This window comes from Pleurodeles waltl, chromosome 2_2, assembly GCF_031143425.1.
Source record: "Pleurodeles waltl isolate 20211129_DDA chromosome 2_2, aPleWal1.hap1.20221129, whole genome shotgun sequence".
Taxonomy (NCBI): Eukaryota; Metazoa; Chordata; class Amphibia; order Caudata; family Salamandridae; genus Pleurodeles; species Pleurodeles waltl.
In genome coordinates this window covers 392484963-392512175 of record NC_090439.1, presented here as the reverse complement: position 1 = coordinate 392512175, position 27213 = coordinate 392484963, and the positions used below count along the sequence as shown (strand labels likewise).

Genomic DNA, 27213 nt, shown 5'->3' with positions numbered 1-27213 from the left:
GTACCAGAGGCAAGCTCGTCTGCGCCCGTCCGTGCCTGGACCGCGCCCAGCGCCACCCCCCCTGGCCCGCACGCCCCCCGCACCAACTGACGCCGCTACTCGGCCAACAAACTCATCGCCATCAACCCCGGCTCCTCCACAACCTGCTTCCAGGCCACACCGAAGAACACCAAAGGGCCCTTCTCCTGCCGCGCCTGCAACTTCACCTGCAACAGAACAAGGAAACCTGCAACAACCATCACAAACCACCTCCACTGCATACTCCTCAACACACGCTCCGCACGAAAGCACGCCATCGAGCTCTGGGACCTGCTCGACACCACCGCCCCAGACCGAAACCTGGTGGAACGACTCCTCAGCACCTGACATCGCCATAGCCATCCCGGATGGCTACAAGATCACCAGAAGAAATCGCCCTAACGGAATCGGGGGAGGAATAGCCATCGCCCACAAATCCACCCTCAAAATCCACACCCACACGGACGACACCCTCAAGACCGCCGAACACCTGCACTTCCGGATCCACATTGACCCCAACACCACCGTCAGGGGAACGCTCATCTACCGACACCCAGGACCACGAGCACCCTTCAGCGACTCGATCGCCGACCTCACGAGCACCCACGCCCTCGCCTCTACGGACTACATCCTCCTTGGTGACCTCAATTTCCACCTGGAGAACAACAACGACGCCAACACCACATCTCTGATCGACAACCTCTCCAACCTCAGACAACTGGTTAACACACCCACCCACATCGCCGGCCACACGCTCGATCCAATCTTCTCCGCAAGCAACCACGTCACCTTCAGCCACACCACCGAACTCCACTGGACCGACCACCACTGCGTCCACTTCACATTCAAGAAGCACACCGAACACCACCACACCCAACTACCACCTCACCGCCGCTGGAGCAAAGTCACCTAAGACCAACTGACCAGCACCCTCGCCCAGAACCCGCTCACTGACCCCACCGACCCAGACATCGCCGCCATCAACCTACGACGGTGGATCAACGACTGCGCCAACACCCTAGCACCTCTCAAAAAGCCCACCGACAACCAAGGAAAGAAAAAAGCCACCTGGTTCACGGACTAACTCATCACTTTCAAACGCACCTGCCAGAAACTAAAGAAGAAATGGCTCCTCCAACGCACACCAGACAGCCTGACAGCCCACAAGGAAGCCACCCGCAAGCACCACCAGCTAATCTGACTTGCCAAACGCTCCCACTTCACAGAACGCCTGAACAACAACGCACACGACAGCAAAGAACTCTTCTGCATCATGAAAGAGCTATCCAACCCCAGCGCCAACAGCAACGACATCCCACCCTCCCAAGAACTCTGCGACGCCCTGTCCACCTTCTTCTATCAGAAGATCGCCGACATCCACGATAGCCTCAACACCACGCCTCCGCCAGACCCCATCTCCGACAGCTCCACCTACACCAACCGCCTGACCGTCTGGACCCACGTAGACGACTCGGAAACCTGCAAGATCATGAACTCCATCCACTCAGGATCCCCCTCAGACCAATGCCCCCACCACATCTACAACAAAGCAGACTACCATCGCCCCCCAACTCCGAAAGATCATCAACTTATCCTTCGAAACCGCAACCTTCCCGGAAAGCTGGAAGCACGCCGACATCCACGCCCTCCTCAAGAAACCCAAGGCAGACCCCAACGACCTCAAAAACTTCCGCCCGATCTCCCTCCTCCCCTTCCCGGCGAAGGTCATCGAGAAGATCGTCAACGCTCAGCTCACCCACCACGTCGAGGACCACTCCATCCTGGACCCCTCCCAGTCCGGTTTCAGACGCAACCACAGCACTGAAACTGCTCTCCTCGCCGCTACAGATGACATCAGACAGCATATGGACAACGGCGAAACATCAGCCCTCATCCTCCTGGACCTCTCCGCAGCCTTCGACGCGGTTTTCCACCGCACCCTACTAACACGCCTCCACGAAGCCGGAATACAAGAAAAAGACCTCAACTGGATCTCCTCCTTCCTCTCTGGCAGAACCCAGAGAGTCCGACTCCCTCCCTTCCGCTCCGAAGCCACCAACATCATCTGCGGCGTACCCCAAGGCTCCTCCCTAAGCCCGACTCTGTTCAACGTCTACATGGCCCCCCTCGACCAACTGGCCCGTCAGCACAACCTCAACATTCTCTCCTACGCCGACGACACCCAGCTCATCATCTCCCTCACCAAAGACCCACACACCGCCAAAGCCAACCTCCATGAGGGAATGAAGTCCATCGCCGAATGGATGAGAAAAAGCCGCCTGAAATTGAACTCTGACAAGACGGAGGTCCTCATCCTCGAACGCACCCCCTCGGCCTGGGACGACTCCTGGTGGCCCACCGCACTGGGACCCCCTCCAACACCAACCAACCACGCACGCAACCTGGGCTTCGTCCTCGACTCTGCCCTCACCATGTCCAAACAGGTCAACGCAGTCTCCTCCTCCTGCTACAACACCCTCTGCATGCTCCGTAGAATCCAAAAAAAGGATCCCGACGGACACCAGAAAAATGGTGACCCAGGCCCTCGTCAGCAGTAGACTAGACTACGGCAACGCACTCTACACAGGCATCCCAGCAAAAGACATCCAACGCCTCCAACACATCCAAAACGCCTCCGCCCGACTGGTCCTCGACGTACCCCGCCGATGCCACATCTCCCACCACCTGAAGGACCTCCACTGGCTCCCCGTGGACAAGAGGATCACCTTCAAGCTCCTCACCCACGCTCACAAGGCACTCCACAACGCCGGACCAGCCTACCTGAACAACAGACTCAACTTCTACGTTCCCTCCAGCCAACTCCGCTCCGCCAACCTCGCCCTCGTTCCCCGCTTCCAACGCAAGACCTCCGACGGCAGATCCTTCTCCTATCTCGCCGCCAAGACCTGGAACGCCCTCCCGACCGCCCTGCGACAGACCCAGGACCTTCTCACCTTCAGGAGACTCCTCAAGACCTGGCTCTTCGACCAGTAGCAGCAGTCCCCCCCCCTTCAGCGCTTTGAAACACTAACGGGTACGTAGTGCGCTCTATAAATATTGTGATTGGTTGATTGATTGAAAGAGGGTGGAAACTGAAAATGAGAGATTCAGGATTATTTGTTGAGACCCTGGCTTGAGGGATGTTAAGGTGACCCAACCAAAGCAATGCAGAGATAATATTTATGTTCCACTAATAGGGAAGAGTCTGCTGCTGCACTTATTACCTGATTGGAGACCATCAAGCCTTCATTAACAATCTCCACAAGGGCTTGCGGTTTGTCTTTGAGGAGATGTTCTGCAAACTGCAGAGTGGATTCCCATAGTGCTCTACTGTATCGCTGAGAAAGGCAGTTGCACTTAGTGCTCTCATGGTGGCTGCTGCTATACTACAGACTTTGCGACCTATAGAGTCCAGTTTTCTACTCTCTATCAGGTGGCAGAGATGACATGGGAGTAGCGGCATGGTGCTTTCTGGCCGCTACTACAACCACAGAGTCCGGATGTGGGCCAGCAAGGAGGAAGATATGATCTTGTTCTGGAGGACAATACTTTTTCTGAAGTCTCGATGGAGCTGGTTTAAGTGAGGCTGGAGTCAGAAAAAGTTCCAGGGCTGACTCTAGGAGACCTGGCACCAGCAGCAGTAGTGGTCTTGATGCTGACCGATGCTGAAGTGCCTCAAAAATTACTGTTGTTCAGGGGGTAGGAACTAACATCTGAATATTGTGCTTTGCTGCTCCCATTACCCGGACCTCCTGGAAAGTGGTGATATCATTAACCGGAAAAATGTTAGGTGGTGGTGAATCTAATAGTGTCAGCAAGTAGCATTCCACAAAGTGAATGAGGTATAAGTGGAAGGGTCATGAGATCTTGTGTAAGACCTGGATCCTGAGCGAGACCTTTATAAGCAATGACGATGGTGCGAGCGCTGGGAGATGGAAACAAGTGTCTGGAGCTGTGACGGTATTGACTAGAATGATGCCACTTTCTGGATAGCGATCTGAGCCTTGGTATAGGAGTGTCCACTGGTGAAGGAATTGATGCCTGTGTAAGTGACTCTGTAGGTGGTGGAGGTGTCATTGGTGGTGGAAGAGGAGATGGAGGAGGTGAGGAAGGTAGAGGAGTACTTGGTATTAAAATAGGTAAAGAGGGGGAACATATTCTCGAATGCTCCAAGTCTGGTGATGAATAAATAGGTCTCCTCTTTTTCCTTGCCTCTTGTTGTGGCCTGCATGTTAAAATACTCCTCAAATTCAACCTCCAATGTCGATCTGCTCCTTGAAGGTGACCTTCAACGGCACCTCAACATCGTTCTCCTTCTTGACATCAACCTTCGTCAGCGAACAGCTTCTCCCTGATGCTAATACACTATTCGATTTTTACCTTGGTCTGCCCGTATACGGTGTTTCGGTCTTTGAAGTTGAAGCACTTTGTCTCCACAAAGGCCTTTCGTAACTTCCTCGACGTTGACACAACTGTTGATGGTGAACAGGTAGGTGCCGTACCTCTCCGTCAACCGAGACTGATGAGTTTTTACGCTGAAGTCTTTTCTGGGAACTTCAACGTCCTTCAGAGACAGATGGCAGAGCCCTGGTAGAGGACTGATCCTCTTCTCGTTCACTCTGATGTCCCACATTCAGATTGTGTCTGTTGTTTTAGAAGTTCTTCTGTGCCAGAGAGGTCGATTTTCTCCCTGCCCCTCAGGGTGCATCTTGGAATTTTTTTGCAGTGGTGACAAGACACAGGTACATGACTTGCTGGAAGGCAAATGATGCAGAAATCATGAGGGTCTGTTTTGACCTTTTTCCCCACAGGCTGGGCATTTGTCAAACAAAGATGGAATTTTATTTAACTAAATACCTTACTTTTCTGTGAAATGATGAGTCACTGAATAAAAAAGTTGTCAACAAAATGTACTGGAGACTTTTGTGGGATACATCCTAAAAAGGCTGAGCTCAGTGCTCCAGGATCCTGTCAGCAGGAGCCAGAAAAAAGAAATGAAGCAACTGTCACCTGCTGAGCATGATGGGATACTGGTGGTCCCCAGATTCTTAAAGGCACAATCTCTCTTTTTAACTTGCATAGTAACACCCTATGGGGCTACAATGTCCTGTTTTCCTTCCTCTCTATACTGTAACAAAAAATGGTTTGTGAAATAGGTATGCTGTTTTGCAAAAACGTGTTTAAATTATACACATATTATGATTCACTTAGCCCCTTTGTTAAGTACAAGATGAATAACTGGCCACTGTAGCCAGTTGCTATACGCTGAATAATGTTTTTTCTCTTAAATGACTCTGCAAGCCTTCCTGAAGAAAGGCAAACATTTTCACTTAAGAAAACCATTTGTGAAAAAGTGCTCCAGGATCCCTGCACATGGGTGAGACTATTCATTGCTTATGACTATCAACGGAGATCCTTTAAGAGAGAAGTGAAATTATCTGTAGAATTCAGTCAAACAACTCAGCCAGCCAAACAGATTGCCATTCAATCAAAATTACTTGAGTGGCCCTTGAATGTCATCTCTTAGTAAGCTGCCTCCTACAGATGAAAGCATGCAGAATTCCTCACAATAAGCTACAATGTCACCAGTGAATTGAATCTTAAATAGCATTCAGATAAGCTGCAGTAAGTAAGACACAATACTGAACTTTATTACAATAATAACCAGTCTTTCACTCCATTCATATTTGTAATGAATTACAGTAAATATTGCCTGTGAGCCTTACCGTCTGACCACTGCTGCAGGGAGACTGAAAGGAGGTGCTGTAGAATAATCAATTGAAATGCCATCTGACCTGTTTTTGTTATAAAAAGAACACAGAAAGAAAAGAATAATGAAAGTTGTTGTGCATGCCACTTTTTCAATTTTCATTTCTGTTTTAGTTCTCCATACGACAAATCAAAGGCCAGCCAATGGTAATCTTATTGATGATGTAAGAAATTGGGTTATTGTGCAGAATGTGAGGCCTGCATAAGTGACAAGTCTACAATTTCCTCTTAGTGGGAACCAAGCACACCAGTGTAGCGCTGCACTCTATCAGGGTAGCAGGAGGTGGTGTGGGCTACTAATCACCATTCGCTGGCACCCACTAACAACACAATCATTGCCCAGTCAGTGCTTTTTCCTTGAAAAAAGAAAATACATTCATTACACACACGCACACACACACACACACACACACACACACACACACACACACACACACTACTGAACACTACCCAATAGTTTACAAATATATGCATCAGACAGATTGAAATACCTTTGGTGCTTGTAGGTTTGACAGCGGGATACAAGCTGGGTTGGCACTCATCTGTATGGTCTTTGCTTTGTCCTCCTTTTGGTGACAAAGATATACTGAACAAGCAGCCTCAAAGTTGCAGGGTCTACACACCGTTGCCTACCAGAGCACCAAAAGCTCATGTATAAAGAACCTACTGAATCTCTAGAAAAAATCTGAAGAGTGGGTAAACTGTTGAGACCTGATGTTCTCCCCACCTGTGAACAGATGTAATCGCCACCAACAGAACTGTTCTTAAAGTAGTAGATATGGGCAACTGACAATTGGCCTTCAAGAAAGTGAAAACCAGGTTTTAATTCCACTGAATAGATATAAAAGGACTGGGAAGCAACATGATCAGCAAACCACTCAGAAAACGTGATCTAGAGGTGTCCTAAAGAGGGAAGGTTGGTCAGCAGACATATGAAAGTACACAGGGGCGCTAAATTGCCCTTAACATTAGCCACCATCAGGTCCTGATGACTGAGGGACAATGCAAATTGCAAGATGTCATAAAAGTGTTTTTCCCCTGGAAGAACTTAGTCCAGTGGCCTCTGAAGATGGATTTAGAAGCAAGCTGCCTGACACTGAAAATGACATCTGCAACTTTATCAGGAAGGCAAAAGCACTATCTGGAACAATCCATTTCCACGTGTACAGCTGAAGCATCTGGGTACTGGGGCAGCGTACCTGACCATACTGTATCAAGAGAGAGGAACAGGTGGCTGAATGCTGGGTGCCAACCAATCAACATACCAAATGTTGCTTACCCAACCTGATGAGATCAGAATCAATTTAGCTTGGACTTCCTGAGCCTTCTGTAAGACCTTTGACAGAGGCAGGCTCTACAGAAATGTGGACAGTGGGTCCTGAGATGAGTTGAGTCTACAGCATTCTCCTTGAAATCTTTCAGAAGGTGTACAGCACAAATTCAGGGACAAGGCAAGGAGACCAATTAATGAAACCTATAATCTGGAGACGATTACCTCTATCACTTCGGGGTGTAGCTTACACTTGTCCTCCTCCAGGGAAAGGTGACAGAGAAACCACACTCACACTGAAGAAGTCTGCTGTGTGAGCCATTAACAGGAAGATTCCCTGTCAGTTTGCCCACTTCCGCAGGCAAATTTCCTCCAAACACAGCATCCACAAATCCACACTGATCTGTGTGTTGATATAACGAAAGGTAGTGGCACTGGCAGAGCCTAGAATTGCTCTAGGAGTTAGACGAAGACCTTCAGGGTGAGGTGAACCACCCAAAGCTTAAGGGCAATTACAGGTAGGCACTGTTCTGACACACACTAAAGAACTGCGCTGAGACATTGCCCAGTGGAGCACCCTAGTCCAGAAAGTAGACATTTGTAACCACAATACCTTTATTTTATGGAGATCTGAAAGGGCTGACCTGCTGAAAGGTTGGAGTGGTCCATCCACCAATGCACACTGTGATGCACTGACTGGGTAATCTGCGAAGTCCTTTGTGTTGCAGCCACAGACTTCCTCATAAGGCACCACTAGAAAGCTCTTATCCACATCCGGAGTGAGAAACCAACATGGGGACATGTGGCCTAACAGACACAAGACCTGCAGAACGGTGATCCAAGCTTGAGCCAGATAAATAAAAAACATTGCTCGACTATCAGTAATCCTCTGAGGAAGAGGAAAGTCTTCCATTAGGGCTGAATTGACCACCAGACCAATAAAAGTCTAACTGTGTGGGAAAGAAGCAAGAGATCCGGGTGTTGATGGTAAAAACATGGTAATGAAGGAGAACCCTCTTCTGCTGGAGATGTTTTTGTGCCATTTTCAGAGACACCACTTTCAGCAGCCAGTTATACAAGTATTAAAATACATGAACCCTCAACCTCCACTGCGAAGATGCCATCACCTTCATAAGACCAATGATACTGTCAGTCCAAATGGGAAGACACCAAATTCATGGTGGAGGGACCCCACCATGAACCTAAAGCAGCCACTGATGGCTGGAAGAATTGAAGATGAAAATAAGTATACTGGAGATCCAGGCACTGCATCCCATCTACTGAGTTTAGAGTATAAAGGACATGATTCAGGGACTGCATTGTGTAGTTCTGCTGCAGGTTGAACAGGTTTTGGAAGCAGAGATCTAGCATAGGCATTATCCCTTAGGCGTTCTTTAGGGAGAAGAAGTAAAGGGAGAAAAATCATGTACATTATATTGCAGAGGCACCACTTCTATGGTCCCTTTATTAGGTAAAGGAAGGACTTCAACTCTCAAGATCAAGGCATGAGTTGGTAAGAATTCAATGATGAAAGGCGGGAGGCCAGGTGGGTCAGGAGGAAGGGAGGGGTGTAGCTCAGGCAAATCATCTATGTAGGAAAGTAGCTTCTTTCTAGCATGGTTACCCTCACTTTGTGCCTGTTTGTCAGTGTATTTGACTGTGTTCACTGGGATCCTGCTAACTAGGACCCCAGTGATTATGCTCTCTCTTTTCAAGCTTGGTTGCTGAAACCTTTTTCACCCCACATGAAATTCCTGCACTGACACCAGTCTGCAATCTTCATTCCAGCGTGGGACATTTTCTGCATCCCTCAGGAACTCTTCTCCCGCTCCAGAGCTGCAGTGCTGACCTCCTCTTCCTCACCTTCGACTAACTCCTTCAAATACAGCTGGGTGAGTAGTAGCTCCTACTCCTCCTGGACTCCACTGTGACTTTTGGTCTTGGTCCCCTCTCCACAGGTTTTCTCCAGGAATCCACCACTGGTTTCTTGCAGTCTTGTCTGGGTGTCTTCTTTTTTTCTTTTCCTTCCTTTTGAGTGGTTTGGGGAAATTCCAGTCATTTACTCCTGCTTTCCTGGTCGCTGGGGGGTACTGTGATACTTATCCCTGTGGTAGTCCCAGCTCCCCTCTACACATTCCACTTTCCTAGGTGGGGGTCCTGTGTTGGCATTCCATTGTTTCAGTATATGGTTTGGGCCCCCCACCAAGGGTCACTATTGTTTTTTTGCATTTGCACTGTTTAACCTTTTCTATGGCTATTGCTGTTTACTAGTGTATATAATTGGTGTATTACTTACCTCCTATTGAAGGGTTGGCCTTCTAGTATTTTGTGGTATTGTGTGACCAAAAATAAAGTACCTTTATTTTTGTACAACTGAGTGTTTTCTTTCATGTGTCTAAGTGCTGTGTGACTACAGTGGTTTTGGATAAGCTTTGCATGTCTCCTACATAAGCCTTGGCTGCTCATTCACAGCAGCTACCTCTAGAGAGCCTGGCTTCTAGACATTGCCTACACTTCACTAAGAAGGCATACCCAGACCTGGTATAAGGTGTAAGTACCTTAGGTACCCACCAAACACCAGGCAAGCTTCCTACAATCTGGATCACTTAGTTATCCATCATGATCACCTACCATTGTGTGACAAAATCAAAGACCCTTGCCCAAGCCAGACAATGGTGTTTTGAAGAGGGAGCCAGAGTGGCTTTGAAGCAGCAGAGCGTGAAGAGGGTGGAAAAGACTGGATACGCTGCTGCCAATTAGATACACTCCTGCCTGGAAAGAAGTAATATATTTGCTATGGTGTTTAGAAAGGCTGAAATGCTTCCTCTGCCAGGACATTACAGCCCTACAATACCCTCAGAACTTTCAATACTGTTTTGTCAAACTATTTTGCAGGGGAGGCCAGGCCTAAAACATTTCAGAAAGTAGTGAGTCCGAATTGATGTTCTCTGTCAAGGGACATGTCTGTCAACATAGCCTGTACACCTTGTAAAAATCCAGTTGAACGCATCCAAACATGTTGACATAGCATTAAAGTCAATCCCATAGAACAGTGTTCAATCAGTCAAACCACACTTAATTTGTTTTGATGCATCCAAGCCATCACCTACCCAGTCAGAGAGGCTTCTTCACAAGTCCTGGCCAGTTGACTACAGCCAGTTCCCAAAGGACATGGGATATTTGACAACGAGGCCAATTGTGTGAAAGCCAACCTATCACATACAAAAACACTGCAAATCATAGTATCAAGCTGCTTAGATTCCATCTTGTAGAGCTTTAGGGAAGGCATTTGTATTCCATTTGGAAAACAACCTCAGAACCATTAGACTCTCCAGTGATGATTATGAGGACCAAAACCGCAGGCCACATGGAGCAAGCCTATGGTGTATGAGAGTCCAGTGAACAGCTGGGCCTGAGAATAGATTCACCAATGCAGCCATTATAGTCTTGGAGAGCCTTATTAAAAGGGATCTAGGGCTCGCATAACACATGGAGAATAATGATATTTCAATCACAATGTTGGACTTCACCTCCACAGAAGACAAATCAGTTCAGACGCCTCCGCTTCCTTCCAAGCAACTATTTGTTAAAAATGGTAATACCTCTAAAATGAAACCTCCCATTCTGATGAAGCAACTTGGACACTGGTATTTTGTAAGCCTATGTAAGTGGTTAGAGAATTGGAAAGCAGCACTCTAGAATGTCCTAACAAATAGGAGACATTGCCTTAGCTTCTGGGGACAAGGATGAAGCCTGTGGAGGCACAGCATAGGGGTCATCGAGATCGGTGCAGTCAGAGTCCTACAAACATGCAGGAATGATTCCTCCCTTGGGGTGTAGCCTAAATGGTCTAGGAGCCATCCTGGCAGGGCAGAAGGGGTTTGGGGAGTGTTGCCAGACACTGAAGGATGGTCCTACTTTGGAGAGGGGTGTTGGGACCGCCGAACACCCTGTGCACAATATTGTTTCCTTGAGGAAAAGGAGGACTTCTTCATATGGAACTGTTTGTGTGGGAAGATTTCTTAGGAAGCTGAATTATCTATGGTAGAGGGAGTCTGCGTGGAATTCTCCTTGATGGCCTACTGCTCTCTGATGGCTTTCGAGTGCATGGAGGTGCAAGAGTCAACGCTCACAGACCACTGTGTTGAGTCCTGACCACATACTGTCATTGTGGGGTCCCAAAATGGACATACTTATGGTGCCATCTGCAGGGCATGAAGCTGCAAGTTGTTTCAGAAGACATTTGATGGTAAAGCAGTGACTGCATCCATGAGGCATTAAAAAAAAACTAGCCAGATACCAGTGCGCTGGATGGTACCAAATATACCCCAGAGATGTCATATCACAAGGCGGAGGAGCATCTGGCAGCGCTGCAGAGCCATTGCTGGGGGGAAAAGGTTTCCCTGATAATTCTAAAGGGTGAAAATAGTGTTCATAAGGTGAGGAAACTGCTGGAAGAATTATCTAGTATAAGGATGCTTCAGACTCCATGCACTTCGTTCGGAGCAGGTAACAGGCTGACTAGTTTACCTAAAGCTGGACTAGTCAGATCTTGTAGAAATATATTGGGCCTTTGTGGCATATTGTGGACTTCTGTATTACTGTTTAGAGCTAGTTTTAGAATGAATTAATAGATGGTATGTTTGCTATTCACATGTGTACGCATGTACGACCCATCAACAGCACATATAATCACAGGGAAAAAAAACAAAACAATCAACTGTACAGACTAGTTTGTTTACATACCATGCATCTGCTTTAGAAACATCATCAAATAGCAAGAGACAAAGTACTGCAGCAACTTCTGTGAGAATGGTGCTTTCATTCTGCATTAGCAATGACACTGAAAAGAAAAGGCACATCTAAGCACATTGTTAACATCAGCTACTAATGATCAGCATTTTAAGTTGAAACAAACTGGATTAAAAAAAAATATATATATATATATGCTTATGACAATGCATATTAGGCAATAACAATTCAGGAATAATGGTGTCAATGTGTTAATCCACAGGAAGAACAGCTATCTGTAAGCCTAAAGAAATATTGATGTAGGTATTAGGTACATCATTAGTGTAAGAAAAGGGCAAATGCAAGGGGAGGGGTCTCAAGTTCATCACTGCTACTGCTATAGGCTGAAACAGTAAGCATGGAAGCTTAAAAGGTAAGAAGAAGGAGCCTTTACCCAGAATGTAAATAGTCCACCACAGAGGGAAGCAAGCTGTTAAGCCATCCAATTCAGGGTTATACAAATGTATTACGAGGAAACATGGGGAGGGGACAGTCATATTAGGAGAATCTGAATAAAGAGGAGTTGTCACACCATTGCTGTCAGGTCCCTGGCCTTCAGGTGTGGGTCCTACACCAGACCCCAAACATTTTGTGTAAATGCTTGAAATGCTTGAAGAGGTGACACACTTGGGAAAACACACTCAAGCTCGATCAGTTTGCACCCTGGCACGGTTATTGCGCCCACCACAAGGAATCGTTACAACCCAGAACTACTTGTGGTAGAAGGTTCCTGTACGACTGATAACGCCACTATCCTTGCAGAACTCCAGTGGTACTATAGCAAACTTTATGCCTTCTGAGGCACAGACATGGGCAATGACATGAAATTATACCTCTCGGAAGTTGCCATTGTTTGGCTATCAGACACTAAGAGGCTCTTCCTTAGCAAACCCATAACTTCAGAAGAGGTGTTACACGCAACAGACTTTAGATTGATCCAATGCTCCTGGTCTAGACAGCCTTAGGGGTGCATTCTACAATACATAAAAACATCTACTAACACCGCACCTATCAGAAATGTATGCATAATCAGTAGATTCTGGCACCCTATCCCCCACACTCTGAGAGGCAGTCATCGTCCTGCTATTGAAGCCAGGGAGGAACCCACTGCAAAGCTCCTCCTACAGACCTATATCTTTATTAAATTTTGACACTAAAATTCTTGCCAAAATCTTGGCGACTTGTCTAGCCCTCTAACTTGAAAGGATCATTTCACTCCTGCAGTCTGGTTTTGCCCCATAACGCTCCATCTCCCTTAATCTAAGTGCACTGTTCTTGGTAATGCACAGAATATGCCAAGAGACACCTGCAGCAGTGGCCCAGCTTGACGCAGAGAAAGCTTATGACTCTGTGGAATGGGCTTGTCTGCAGGCAGCACTTCAGAAACTGGGTCTCTGAAAGGCAATTACGTACTAATCATGCTGCTGTACTCACAAGTAACAGCACGCATGCGAGCAAATGGCACAGTAACCCCCCTCCCCCTTTTGCTATCTCCAGAGGAACAAGATAGGGATGCCCGCCCATCCCCAATACTCTATCATCGCCATAACCCCTTAGTCCGCCATCTTCAGGAGAAGCATCTCCATTACAGTCTCCAGTTTCAGGCAGGTCCCTTATTAATTTCTCTTTATGCAGACAATATCCTGCTGTTTGTACGACACACATTGGTGAATTTAGACCACAGACTGCATGAGGTGGTGGAGTCAGGTTGATATTCTGGTCCCACCATTAACTAGGACAAATCCAAACTGTTACCGATCACAGATGCAACAACTCCTTGGGGAAGCAAAATCTCCCCTACAATAGTGTGTGGATTCAGTCAAATATGTAGGCATTCATATTCATCGTGAGAAGGAGCGAATCATCCATCTGAATTGTGTGGCCTGGCCATTGACCACCTCTTGACGCATGTTGAGCATTGGATTAAACTACTGTTATCAACAGCAGGCCGTATCACCATTATTAAGCTGGTGGTGCAACTAGTTTTTAATATTTTTTTTAAACATTCCAATCCCACCCAAACTCCTTTTTCCTGTCACTGAAAACTCTGCTTCTTCAATTTGTATGGGCGGGCTGTCGACCCCAGATAGGCTGGAGCATATTCACTCTACCATACAAACATGGTGGCTTCAGTTTGCTGCACTTTCGGCTTTTCTACCTTGCAGCACAGTGCCAATACGTGTACCATTGTTGCCATGGCGGTTGCTGACTACCATACACAATACATAAAAAAGACCAAGCAGAGACACTCCCTCTGCATGCCATACTCCGGCAGGGAATACCATTGGACCTTGACATCCTAACCCCAACAACCACCAGCTGGGCTTGGCATAAACTCCTCAGTCTACTGGGCAAGGGACTAATATATTCCTCCTCCTTACCCATCTCCGACAATCCTTGGCTAGTGCCCACTAGCTGACTACTTGTCAAGAGCACATTAACTAGCTTTGTACTGCACACCTTTTGTTTTTTGTTCCCCGACGGACACGTTATATCGCACACTAAAAATACCAAGTTTACTGATGCCACCCGATGGACCTTTTTGTAATGTGCCGTATACACAGCAACTTAGGCACACAGATTGCCACCTATCCCTTACCACCACAGGAGTTAATCTTAAAGATGATCACAGACCCGACTGGCAGATGCATGGTGTCCAAACAATATCAGACTAGTCTGTACCTGGTGCCGACTGGGGATGGGATACTTAGGGAAACATGGGAATGTGAAATGCAACGTCCACTCACGGCTGAACTCTGGTATTATTATTGCCAGCAAACGAAGCTTATATCCATGAACCACAGACACAAAGTCATCCACTTTAAATTCCTCAGATGTCCCTACACAACCTCGAGTGCATTGGCTAAACTTGACTCTTCCAGGTCTTTGCAATGCACTAAGCACCCTGCGGAAGGGGCAGATTTTGCACAACTGAAGTGGACATGTGCCCTAGTTGGAGGATTCTGGAACAATGTTTCTCTATACTGTCTCGAATGATAGGGACCACTCTGGACCCGGACCCGTTTATTGCACTGCTGGGTTATGTGCGAGAGATACCACAGGAAGTGCACAGATTGACCGTACTGGCAATTTTAGTTACTAAACAGGAGATTGTTGTATACTTGGGCAGCAGCCAAGCTCCAACTACATGAACCTGGCTCACTAGCATGATTGTGACTTATGCGAAAACACTGCTGCATGCTTCCAAACCCAAAGACATATGGGGCCCACTCAGAAACTACTTGATTCAGCTGGACTCCCAATATCTAACCTAGAAAGTAATTAATTTTAACACTGTCATTGTGTACGCCAGGTACCACATTTTGGGATGTTGTGATTAACTACAACCGTCAACTTTGCAACCTGTGATTTCTTAGCCCAGTTATACACATACTATTGTCAGCATCGACATGCCTCAAATCTGTACACCACTTGGGGAACGTATGACCTTTACTTTAATACAAAGACAAGAATAAATTGCCTATATCTTACTGCTCAATATTATGATCCTGCTGCCAGCCTTACTTAGTTAATGTTATTTCTTTCTTTTAATTGTTTCTAAGTTATATGCCATAGAAACACCACCCTTTGCAAAGAATACTGTATTGAAAGTTAAAACAAAACAAAGATTTCCTGTGCCACAGCATGATCTAGAATGCACTTGTGGATGTCTTCTAACTCGCTGATGAGTGTGTCAGTTAACAATGTTGTACTCTCCCAGAGACTGTTAGGAGGCACAATGAATGTTGGTCCTTGTTCAGTATCAGATAGTGCCCATCTGGAAAGAGGAAGTGTACTACACGTTATGTGTTGAGGAAAACATTACAGTAGAGATGTTCAACAATATATTAACAGCATTGCCCTGTATATATGGTTGAAGAACCTTTACGTCTGTACCTACAATCTGCAGCTCAAGGTGAAAGCTACTTAGGAGAAGTGTGGTGTAAGCTCACTTCCTCCATAATTCCTCATTTCTACCATGACCCTCTTTGTAAAGCATTCATCATAATAGTTTCCTACTAAATAATTCTGTGGCATTCACCAACATAAGGTGGTCTGAGCTGACTGTCACAATTACATTGTTTTCGCAGTCGGACAGAAGTGAATTCCCCTTCACCATCGCCTAAGTATGAGTACACATTTATGGCATACATGTGATCAGTGGCATACTCCTACAACTCCGACGCGACCAGCACGGATCAATTTGAAATACACTAGGCCTATCATAGCCTTTGCTCTGCCATTATACTTCACATGATCAACTCATCAACAGACTTACTTCAGTCTAATGGATTCTTGGGACTCTGTTTCATCTTATTTTTTTTTTTTTCATATATACATCTGCTCAGCTAAAGCCTTGACAAAGTCTTGAAGACGAAACACATGTCGGCTGTTTTCTTGCTGTTTGGACTTGTATTTAATCACTTGATTGGAATCACCTTTAATAAATATCGAGTGTCACCTGCTTCCCGGACGTTGTTTCAATTCCTGAAATACCATTTGGATCTACCATACGAAGTTACAATTTTGGGTGTGCCCTGGCCTTTTGTTCTAATTATACAGGTTATCATTCACTGATTCTCAGTGGGTGTTCCTTTGACACCTGAGGTGGCAGGTGCATGGCTAGCCTGGCACCCACTACCATCTGTCGCTCCAAAAAGACAATCATAAACGAACTTTCGACAAACCTAGGTCGATGTGCGAATATCTATGGCATTCCCCAACTGCTCTTTGTTGTAATTTCATGTGATCAGTCTCTGTTAAGCATTTGGCAAATTCTCTTTGAGTCAGTTTGATTCCAAGTGGAAGTAGATGGAAGTAATAAAACAAACCACAGTGAAAAAAATGCTGTAGGATCGAATGTCTGGGGTTAAGACAAAAGTATTCTTCATCTCACTCATTACCAGACAGTGGTCGTCTTCTTTAATAGGGAAATACATTTTCAACAACTTCATCTTGAATTTAGTAAAATTAATGCAAACAATGATTCAGTGGTCAAAGGTCAGGCACAGTGTTCTGTTTTTCTTCTGGATCTGGAAGCACACCTAATACCCCGTCTAACCTCTCCAGCGCATTGACACTTACTAGAATACATCATTCTACACTCCTTAAAGTCTTTCATAGAATTGCTTTTTTGATTTCATCACAAACTATAAAACATTCACAAATGGCATATATATGTTTTATTGTGTCACTGTTGAAGAACTAACCTCATACCTCAAGTGCCCCCACCACCACCACCAGTCTCCTTTCCCCCAAGCTCCCTCGCCCCTAGTTGGCATGTTATGCTCAAAAGAGTTTGGAGTTTGGCAATGCTTCATTAGGACATAATCCACAACGCTCCAGCCTAATCCCTGCCCCTTGCCTTGGACTGGCTCAGAGTGAGAAGGTGAGAGCGGTGAGAAGGGAGAGAAGGGGGAGAGTGTTGCTGGCTGCTTCTAGTATGCTTTGGTACTGCACTTCTGTTGCCTTTGACATCTATTTGAGGATGGAAGACCCTTAGAAAGGATGCTCCTCTGCAGTATTCAAGCACCAGTTTTTTGGGCCATTGCACTCACTCATAGAAGGTACTACCCTTCTGCAAATATGCACTGTCGGAGCTATGCAAAGATATATATATATATATATATATATATATATATATATATATATATATCTATATTAGTCGCTGCAGATTCACATGCTGTGCACATCCCGCCATCTGGTGTTGGGCTCGGAGTGTTACAAGTTGTTTTTCTTCGAAGAAGTCTTTTCGAGTCACGAGACCGAGGGACTCCTCCCATTTCGGCTCCATTGCGCATGGGCGTCGACTCCATCTTAGATTGTTTTCCCCCGCAGAGGGTGAGGTAGGAGTTGTGTATGCTAGTAATAGTGCCCATGCAATGGAGTAATGTACATAATGTAGTTTAAAGTAATATATTTACAAATATACAGATGTTCAAGATCAACTTCTAAACGGCTACAGGCTCCCGGGGAGGCGGGTGGGCGCATGTGAATCTGCAGCGACTAATGCCACGAACAGATGTACACTGGTTAAGTGACATTTTCCGTTCGATGGCATGTGTAGCTGCAGATACACATGCTGTGCATAGACTAGTAAGCAGTTATCTCCCCAAAAGCGGTGGTTCAGCCTGTAGGAGTTGAAGTTGTTTGAAACAATGTTCGTACTACTGCTTGGCCTACTGTGGCTTGTTGTGCCTTTAGCACATCTACACAGTAGTGTTTGGTAAATGTATGAGGCGTAGACCATGTAGCTGCTTTACATATTTCGGTCATTGGAATATTTCCTAGAAAGGCCATGGTAGCACCTTTCTTTCTAGTTGAGTGTGCCTTTGGTGTAATAGGCAGATCTCTTTTTGCTTTAAGATAACAGGTTTGAATGCACTTAACTATCCATCTAGCAATGCCTTGTTTAGAAATTGGATTTCCTGTATGAGGTTTTTGGAAAGCAATAAATAATTGTTTTGTTTTTCGAATTAGTTTTGTTCTGTCAATGTAGTACATTAACGCTCTTTTGATGTCTAATGTATGTAGTGCTCTTTCAGCTACAGAGTTTGGCTGTGGGAAGAACACTGGTAATTCTACTGTTTGATTTAAGTGGAACTGTGATATGACTTTTGGTAAAAATGTAGGATTTGTCCGTAGAACTACTTTATGCTTGTGTATTTGAATAAATGGTTCTTGTATGGTAAATGCTTGAATCTCACTTACTCTTCTTAAAGATGTGATGGCAATTAAAAATTCAACTTTCCATGTTAAGCATTGCATTGCACAAGAGTGCCTGGGCTCAAAAGGTGGACCCATGAGTCGTGTTAAGACAATGTTGAGGTTCCATGAAGGAACTGGTGGTGTTCTTGGTGGTATAATTCTCTTTAGACCTTCCATAAATACTTTTATGACTGGTATCCTAAATAGAGAAGTTGAGTGCGTAATTTGCAGGTAAGCTGAAATTGCTGTAAGATGTATCTTAATGGAAGAAAAAGCTAGCTTTGACTTTTGCAAATGTAGTAAGTATCCTACGATGTCTTTGGCAGATGCGTGTAAGGGTAGAATTTGATTATTATGGCAGTAATAAACAAATCTTTTCCACTTATTTGCATAGCAATGTCTAGTGGTAGGTTTCCTAGCTTGTTTTATGACCTCCATACATTCATGTGTCAGGTCTAAGTGTCCGAACTCTAGGACTTCAGGAGCCAGATTGCTAGATTCAGCGATGCTGGATTTGGGTGTCTGATCTGTTGTTTGTGTTGCGTTAACGGATCTGGTATGTTTGGTAGTTTGACATGGGGCACTACTGAAAGGTCTAGTAGTGTTGTGTACCAGGGTTGTCTTGCCCATGTTGGTGCTATTAGTATGAGTTTGAGTTTGTTTTGACTCAACTTGTTTACTAGATATGGAAGGAGTGGGAGAGGGGGAAAAGCGTAAGCAAATATCCCTGACCAACTCATCCATAACGCATTGCCCTGAGACTGATCTTGTGGGTACCTGGATGCGAAGTTTTGGCATTTTGCGTTTTCCTTTGTTGCAAATAGATCTATCTGTGGTGTTCCCCAACTCTGGAAGTAAGTATTCAGTATTTGGGGGTGAATCTCCCATTCGTGGATCTGTTGGTGATACCGAGAGATATTGTCTGCTAACTGATTCTGAATTCCTGGAATAAATTGTGCTATTAGGCGAATGTGGTTGTGAATCGCCCAATGCCATATTCTTTGTGCCAGGAGACACAACTGTGTTGAGTGTGTCCCTCCCTGTTTGTTTAGGTAATACATTGTTGTCATGTTGTCTGTTTTGACAAGAATGTGTTTGTGGCTTATTATGGGTTGAAATGCTTTCAGCGCTAGAAATACTGCCAATAGTTCTAAGTGATTTATGTGAAACTGTTTTTGGTGAGTGTCCCATTGTCCTTGGATGCTGTATTGATTGAGGTGTGCTCCCCACCCTATCATGGAGGCATCTGTCGTTATTACATATTGTGGCACTGGGTCTTGGAAAGGCCGCCCTTTGTTTAAATTTATACTGTTCCACCATTGAAGCGAGGTGTATGTTTGGCGGTCTACCAACACCAGATCTAGAAGTTGACCCTGTGCCTGTGACCACTGTGATGCTAGGCACTGTTGTAAGGGCCGCATGTGCAACCTTGCATTTGGGACAATGGCTATGCATGAGGACATCATGCCTAGGAGTTTCATCACCATTTTGACTTGTATTTTTTGTTTTGGACACATGGCCTGTATTACATTGTGAAATGCCTGAACCCTTTGTGGACTTGGAGTGGCAATCCCTTTTGCTGTGTTGATTGTCGCCCCTAAGTATTGCTGTGTTTGACACGGTATAAGGTGTGACTTTGTGTAGTTGATTGAGAAACCTAGTTTGTGGAGGGTTTCTATGACATACTTTGTGTGTTGTGAACATTTTTCTAGCGTGTTGGTTTTGATTAACCAATCGTCTAGGTACGGGAACACATGTATTTGCTGCCTTCTGATATGTGCAGCTACGACTGCCAGGCACTTTGTAAAAACTCTTGGCGCAGTTGTTATTCCGAATGGCAACACCTTGAATTGGTAATGTATCCCCTGGAATACAAACCTTAAGTACTTTCTGTGTGAAGGATGTATCGGTATATGGAAATATGCATCCTTTAGGTCTAGTGTTGTCATGTAGTCTTGCTGTTTGAGTAGTGGAATTACATCTTGTAATGTCACCATGTGAAAGTGATCTGATTTGATGTAGGTATTTAATGTTCGGAGATCTAATATAGGTCTCAGAGTTTTGTCTTTTTTGGGTATGAGAAAGTACAGAGAGTAAACTCCTGTTCCTTTCTGGTTTTTTGATACTAATTCTATTGCTTCTTTTAGTAGCAATGCCTGAACCTCTAGTCCTAGAAGATCTATATGTTGTTTTGACATATTGTGTGTTTTCGGTGGGATGTTTGGAGGGAATTTGAGAAATTCTATGCAATAACCATGCTGGATAATTGCTAGGACTCAAGTGTCTGTTGTTATTTCCTCCCAATGTTCGTAAAATTTGGTTAGTCTCCCCCCCACAGATGTTATGTGTTGGGGATGTGTGACTTGGAAGTCACTGTTTATTTTGAGGAGTTTTGGGACTTTGGAACTTTCCTCTATTCTTTTGGAATTGTCCCCCTCTATATTGTCCCCGAAAACTTCCCCGCTGATACTGGCTCTGGTAAGTGGGTCTTGTCTGTGAGGTTGTGGGTTCTGTGCTTTGTCCTCGAAACCCCCCTCTAAAATTTGTTTTTCGAAATGTGCCTCTGCCCTGTGGGGAGTAGAGTGCGCCCATGGCTTTGGCCGTGTCAGTGTCTTTTTTAAGTTTTTCGATCGCAGTGTCCACCTCCGGCCCAAACAACTGCTGCCCGTTGAATGGCATATTCAGCACAGCTTGCTGTATTTCTGGTTTAAATCCTGATGTACGCAGCCATGGATGTCTCCTTATTGTTACTGCTGTGTTGACAGTTCTAGCAGCTGTGTCTGCAGCATCCATTGCTGACCGTATCTGATTGTTGGAGATACTCTGTCCTCCTTCTACTACTTGCTGCGCTCTCTTTTGGAACTCCTTGGGCAAATGTTCTATAAAGTGTTGCATTTCGTCCCAATGGGCCCTATCGTATCTGGCCAACAAAGCCTGTGAATTGGCAATACGCCACTGGTTTGCTGCCTGTGCCGCCACCCTTTTGCCTGCTGCGTCGAATTTTCGACTTTCTTTATCTGGAGGTGGTGCATCTCCTGCAGTATGTGAGTTCGCTCTTTTGCGCGCAGCCCCTACTACAACTGAGTCCGGTGTTAGCTGTTGTGTGATATACACGGGGTCTGTTGGTGGCGGTTTATATTTTTTCTCCACTCTTGGAGTAATGGCCCTTCCTTTTACAGGCTCTTCAAACACTTGTTTGGAGTGTTTTAGCATTCTGGGTAGCATAGGAAGACTTTGATACTGGCTGTGTGTGGACGACAGTGTGTTAAAAAGAAAGTCGTCTTCAATGGGCTCAGCATGCAGGCTGACATTATGAAATGCCGCTGCTCTCGACAGCACCTGTGCGTAGGCTGTACTAACCTCTGGTGGCGACGGTCTAGCTGGATAACATTCAGGACTATTATCTGACACTGGTGCGTCATAAAGGTCCCATGCGTCAGGGTCATCTTGACTCATTCCTGTATGAGTTGGGGATTGCATCATTGGTGGAGTGGCTACCGGTGATGGTTGCGGAGAGCATTGTGGAGATGGTGGCGGGGTTACTTGTTTAGCCACCTTTGCCTGTGGCTGCTTGTCTTTTTCTTGAAAGGCAAGTTTGCGTTTCATTTTAATCGGAGGGAGAGTACTGATCTTCCCTGTTTCTTTTTGGATATGGAGTCTTCTTTGTGTATAGTCTGGCTCTATTGTTTCCAATTCCTATCTAAATCTATGTGTCTTCATTTGTGTGGACAGTCCTTGTTCCTCAGTGTAGAAACTTGTTTTCGGTTCCGAGGCCGGATGTTTCGGTATCGAAACCTTTTTGGCTGCTTTTTTCGGTTCCGACGAAACCTTCTTTACTTTCGGCGTCGTGGTCTCTCGGTGCCGACCCATTTCGGTGCCGCTATCTCGATGCCGAACCTGCTCGGAGCCACTATCTCGAGCCCGAGATTGCTGTGTGGCGGTATCTCGACCGGAGTCGGATGACTTCGCCCCCAGCGTGCCCTTTTTCGGTGCCGATGATTGGTCACCTATTTTTCGGGTTAAGCCATGGCCTGTTGGCGGTGGCGTCCCCTGGGCTTTAGTGGGTTTTTCGTGAGTTTTGTGTTTTGACGTCTTACTCACGGTTTTCGGCGTTTCTTCGGGATCGATCTCATCCGAGTCTGATTCATGGATGGAGAATGTTTCTTCCTCCTCCTCGAAACGCTCTTGTCCTGTCGGCGCCGACGCCATTTGCAGTCTCCTTGCTCTTCGGTCTCTTAGTGTCTTCCTGGACCGAAATGCTCGACAGGCTTCACAAGTATCTTCCTTGTGTTCCGGCGACAAACACAAGTTACAGACCAGATGCTGATCTGTATATGGATACTTGTTATGGCATTTTGGGCAGAAGCGGAATAGGGTCCGTTCCATCAGCCTTGAAGAGACACATGGCCGGGCCGACCAGGCCCTGACGGGGGATCGAAAAAACCCCGAAGGGCCACCGGAGCTCTTCAAAAGTCGGTGTCGATCTGTTGTAACTAACCCGATACCGAACCCAAACAATACCGACGATTTTTCAGAGATTCTAACTAACTTTCCGACCCGAAACACAGAGCGAAAAGGAACACGTCCGAACCCGATGGCGGAAAAGAAACAATCTAAGATGGAGTCGACGCCCATGCGCAATGGAGCCGAAATGGGAGGAGTACCTCGGTCCCGTGACTCGAAAAGACTTCTTCGAAGAAAAACAACTTGTAACACTCCGAGCCCAACACCAGATGGCAGGATGTGCACAGCATGTGTATCTGCAGCTACACATGCCATCGAACATATATATATATATATATATATATATATATATATATATATACACACACACACAATTACATTACAATCTGGTTCTAAAGTATCATCCTTCTGGTCACCAAAGACATGATTGCCATTAAATGCCAGACTGATGATTTCACTCTGCCCTCCAAGCTGAAAGCCCAAAATGTGTTACCATCAATGCCTACTTAAGAAAAACCCACTTGTATGTCTCCTGGCTGTATCAACAGAATCAAATGAGATGCTGTGGCTGGTACTGGAAATAAGTCTGCCATTTTGCAGAGCTGCAACTGCCTTTGTTATTGTACTCTTGCCACTGCTGATGACTATAACTTAACTTCAGGAGAGCGATGGAGTTTGCAATTCACCAATGTGTAGTTGCTGCCTGTTGGAAATGGCCCTTCTGCAGGGTTATCCACAGACTTTTGCCTTCCTCCTTCTCTTTTTCTGACCTCATTTTTGCTGGTTTTTAGACTCTGCGCACTTTACCACTGCTAACCATTGCTAAAGTGCATATGCTCTCTCCCTTTAAACATGGTAACATTGGATCATACCCAATTGGACTACTTAATTTACCTATAAGTCCCTAGTAATGTGCACTGTATGTGCCTAGGGCCTGTAGATGAAATGCTACTAGTGGGCCTGCAGCACTGGTTGTGCCACCCACTTAAGTAGCCCCCTTAACCTTGTCTCAGGCCTGCCATTGCAACGCCTGTGTGTGCAGTTTCACTGCCACTTCAACTTGCCATTTAAAAGTACTTGCCAAGCCTAAAACTCCCCTTTTTCTACATATAAGTCACCCCCAATGTGTGCCCTAGGTAATCCCTAGAGCAGGGTGCTGTGTGGGTAGAAGGCAGGACATGTACCTGTGCAGTTGATATGTCCTGGTAGTGTAAAAACTCCTAAATTCGTTTTTACACTTCTGTGAGGCCTGCTCCCTTCATAGGCTAACATTGGGGCTACCCTCATACATTGTTGAAGTGGCAGCTGCTGATCTGAAAGGAGTAGGAAGGTCATATTTAGTATGGCCAGAATGGTAATACAAAATCCTACTGACTGGTGAAGTCGGATTTAATATTGCTATTCTAGAAATGCCACATTTAGAAAGTGAGCATTTCTTTGCACTTAAATCTTTCTGTGCCTTACAATCAATGTCTGGCTAGGTTTAGTTGACAGCTCCTTGTGCATTCACTCAGACACACCCCAAACACAGGGTACTCAGCCTCACTTGCATACATTTGCATTTTGAATGGGTTTTCCTGGGCTGGGAGGGTGGAGGGCCTGCTCTCACACAAAGGACTGCCACACCCCCTACTGGGACCCTGGCAGGCAGGATTGAACTGAAAGGGGACCTGGTGCACTTCTTAGCCTCTCTCTGAAGTCTCCCCCACTTCAAAAGCACATTTGGTTATAAAACAGGGCCTCTGCCCTACCTCATCAGACACTTGCGGGAGAAGAAACCTGAACCAGAAACTACATCCTGCCAAGAAGAACTGCCTGGCTGCTCAAAGGACTCACCTGTCTGCTTCCTACAAAGGACTGCTGCCTTGCTGTTGGCCTGCTGCCTTGCTGAACTCTTGTCTGGCTGTAAAAGTGCTCTCCAAGGGTTTGGATAGAGCTTGCCTCCTGTTCCCTGAAGTCTCACGACTTCAAAGACTTCTCTTTTTCATTTGGACTCTTCGTGTGCCGGAAATTTCGATGCACAGCTTGCTCGGTGGCGAGAAAATCGCCGCACATCGCCGCTGATCAACGAGACGCTTTCGGGGCGACCGGAACTTCGACGCACGGCCTCGCAAGGACAACGGCGCCCGACTTCAAGAGGGGAAATCGATGCGAAGCCTGCCGTGAGAACGAAAATTCCACGCACAGCCTCCCGGAACGACGCGCAGCTGGAAAACAAGCCGAAGAATCCACGCACAGACTCAGGGACATCTGGTAATCCCGCGACCCACAGAAAGAGACTGTCTGGGCGCCAGAACACAACGCACGACTTCCCCCACATGAAAAATAACGATGCAAGTCCGTGTGTGCAGGCGAGAAATCGACACACACACCATTTTTCCACGTATCTCTTCTTCTGCGGCCCTTTGCGGAGATTTTCCACTGTAAACCAGGTACTTTGTTTTTGAAAGAGACTTTGTTTGCTTTTTAAAGACTTAAGACACTTAAAATCACTTTTCAGTGATATCTCTACAATTTCATATTGCATCTATTTGTTTTGACCTGCAATTATCCAGATAAATATTATATATTTTTCTAAACACTGTGTGGTGTATTTTTGTGGTGCTATATTGTGTTATTGTATGATTTATTGCACAAATACTTTACACATTGCCTTCTAAATTAAGCCTGACTGCTCGTGCCAAACTACCAGAGGGTGGGCACAGAATAATTTGGATTGTGTGTGACTTACCCTGACTAAAGTGAGGGTTCTTGCTTGGACAGAGGGAAACCTGACTGCCAACCAAAAACCCCATTTCTAACACTGCCACTTCCCCATTTTTGCCTAATATTTAAAGTTTCAGGATCTACTAGTCAGGAACTAGGCAATTAGTGAGATTCAAAACACTGATCCCTTCGGCGCTAGGGCCACATCATTGGGACTAGCGTGGCATGAGACTTTATACTTTTGTGGTCCGGAAAAGCTGATTCAAATGTTATCATGACCCATAGTGTTAATGATTAGAGGTGGCTGATGTCTTAAATACATCTGCTCCCAGTTGAAGCACACATTGGAGAATGGGTAAACATTACTATTGAACTGTAGGGAAATTATAGGTGCCACCAATAAACATAAATCCTTATCCTGACCTAGCTGCACCGCATCAAAAATATCTGCTCTATGTAGGATACAATGGTAATAATCCCGTTGTCAAAGGAAAATCATCTGAATGATCCTCGAACATGTATGCCAAGGAGCCAAAGTGGTTCTCATATCACATTAAACCCCGCCATCTTCCTGCAATGGATTATAAGACTTTTCCAATGTTGGAAGACCTGCTAGTGGACTTTAAGGACTGTGCTTTTTGCAGACAAGAGTGGGAGGCCAGATTATTATTTTTTTTAAAGTACTTCAAACTTGTTTCAAATACAAGGCCTCTGGATGTCCATAAATGTTCAGTATCAAAACTGGTTTATTTCTGGCTTAATGCCAAACCATAAGCTTCAGTGCTGGCTTTGAAGAAATTCACAAAAGACTGAGTAGCACTCATAAGACTGCTATGAAGACATTTGGTCCAAAGGCAAGTCTCTCATCATGAGAGTAATCAAATCTTATTTCTGCCTTGCGGCTAATAGCATAAAAATGGCAGAAGTTCTTTTTAGGCACCTTAAAGCAAGACTATGGGGGTCATTCTGACCCTGGCGGTCGGTGATAAAGCGGCGGCCAATCCGCCAACAGGCTGGCGGTCCAAAAAATGGAATTCTGACCCTGGCGGGAACCGCCAACAGAGCCCGCCACTTTAACACTCCGACCGCCACGGCGGGACAGACAAACAGCGCGGAGGTCACCGCCAACAGGCAGGCGGCAGACAATGTACCGCCCACCCTATCACAACTCACCAACCCGCCACCTTTTCCGGGGCGGGAGCCCCGCCGATAATAACACGGCGGAAACAGACTACGAACGGGAAAACGCTCACCTCTATACACTCCACAAGGACGGAGGACAGCATGGAGCCCGAATTGAACATCCTACCTGCTCTCGTCTACCTGCTCATCTACCACGAGTACGAACTCCGGCGCAGACGACAACGGTGAGTACCGCACCTACGACACAGGGGAGTGGGGGGGAGGAGGAAGGGTTACGGGCACACACATACGCATTACACCCACCCCCCAAATATCTACACACCAACGCCGAGCACCAAGTCAAA

The 27213-nt window shown here is 45.9% G+C and overlaps 1 protein-coding gene across 2 annotated transcripts in view; it reads right to left on the bottom strand.

Moving 5' to 3' along the window:
* Positions 1-27213, bottom strand: part of RTTN (rotatin) — a 978768-nt gene that overhangs the window by 588950 nt on the left and 362605 nt on the right. For both annotated transcript variants that reach the window (XM_069219896.1, XM_069219897.1), the window contains exons 22-23: positions 11804-11900; positions 5745-5813 (exon numbers count right to left, since the gene is read on the bottom strand). In XM_069219896.1, the coding sequence (XP_069075997.1) occupies positions 5745-5813; positions 11804-11900 (166 nt within the window). The remainder of the gene's footprint in view (positions 1-5744; positions 5814-11803; positions 11901-27213) is intronic.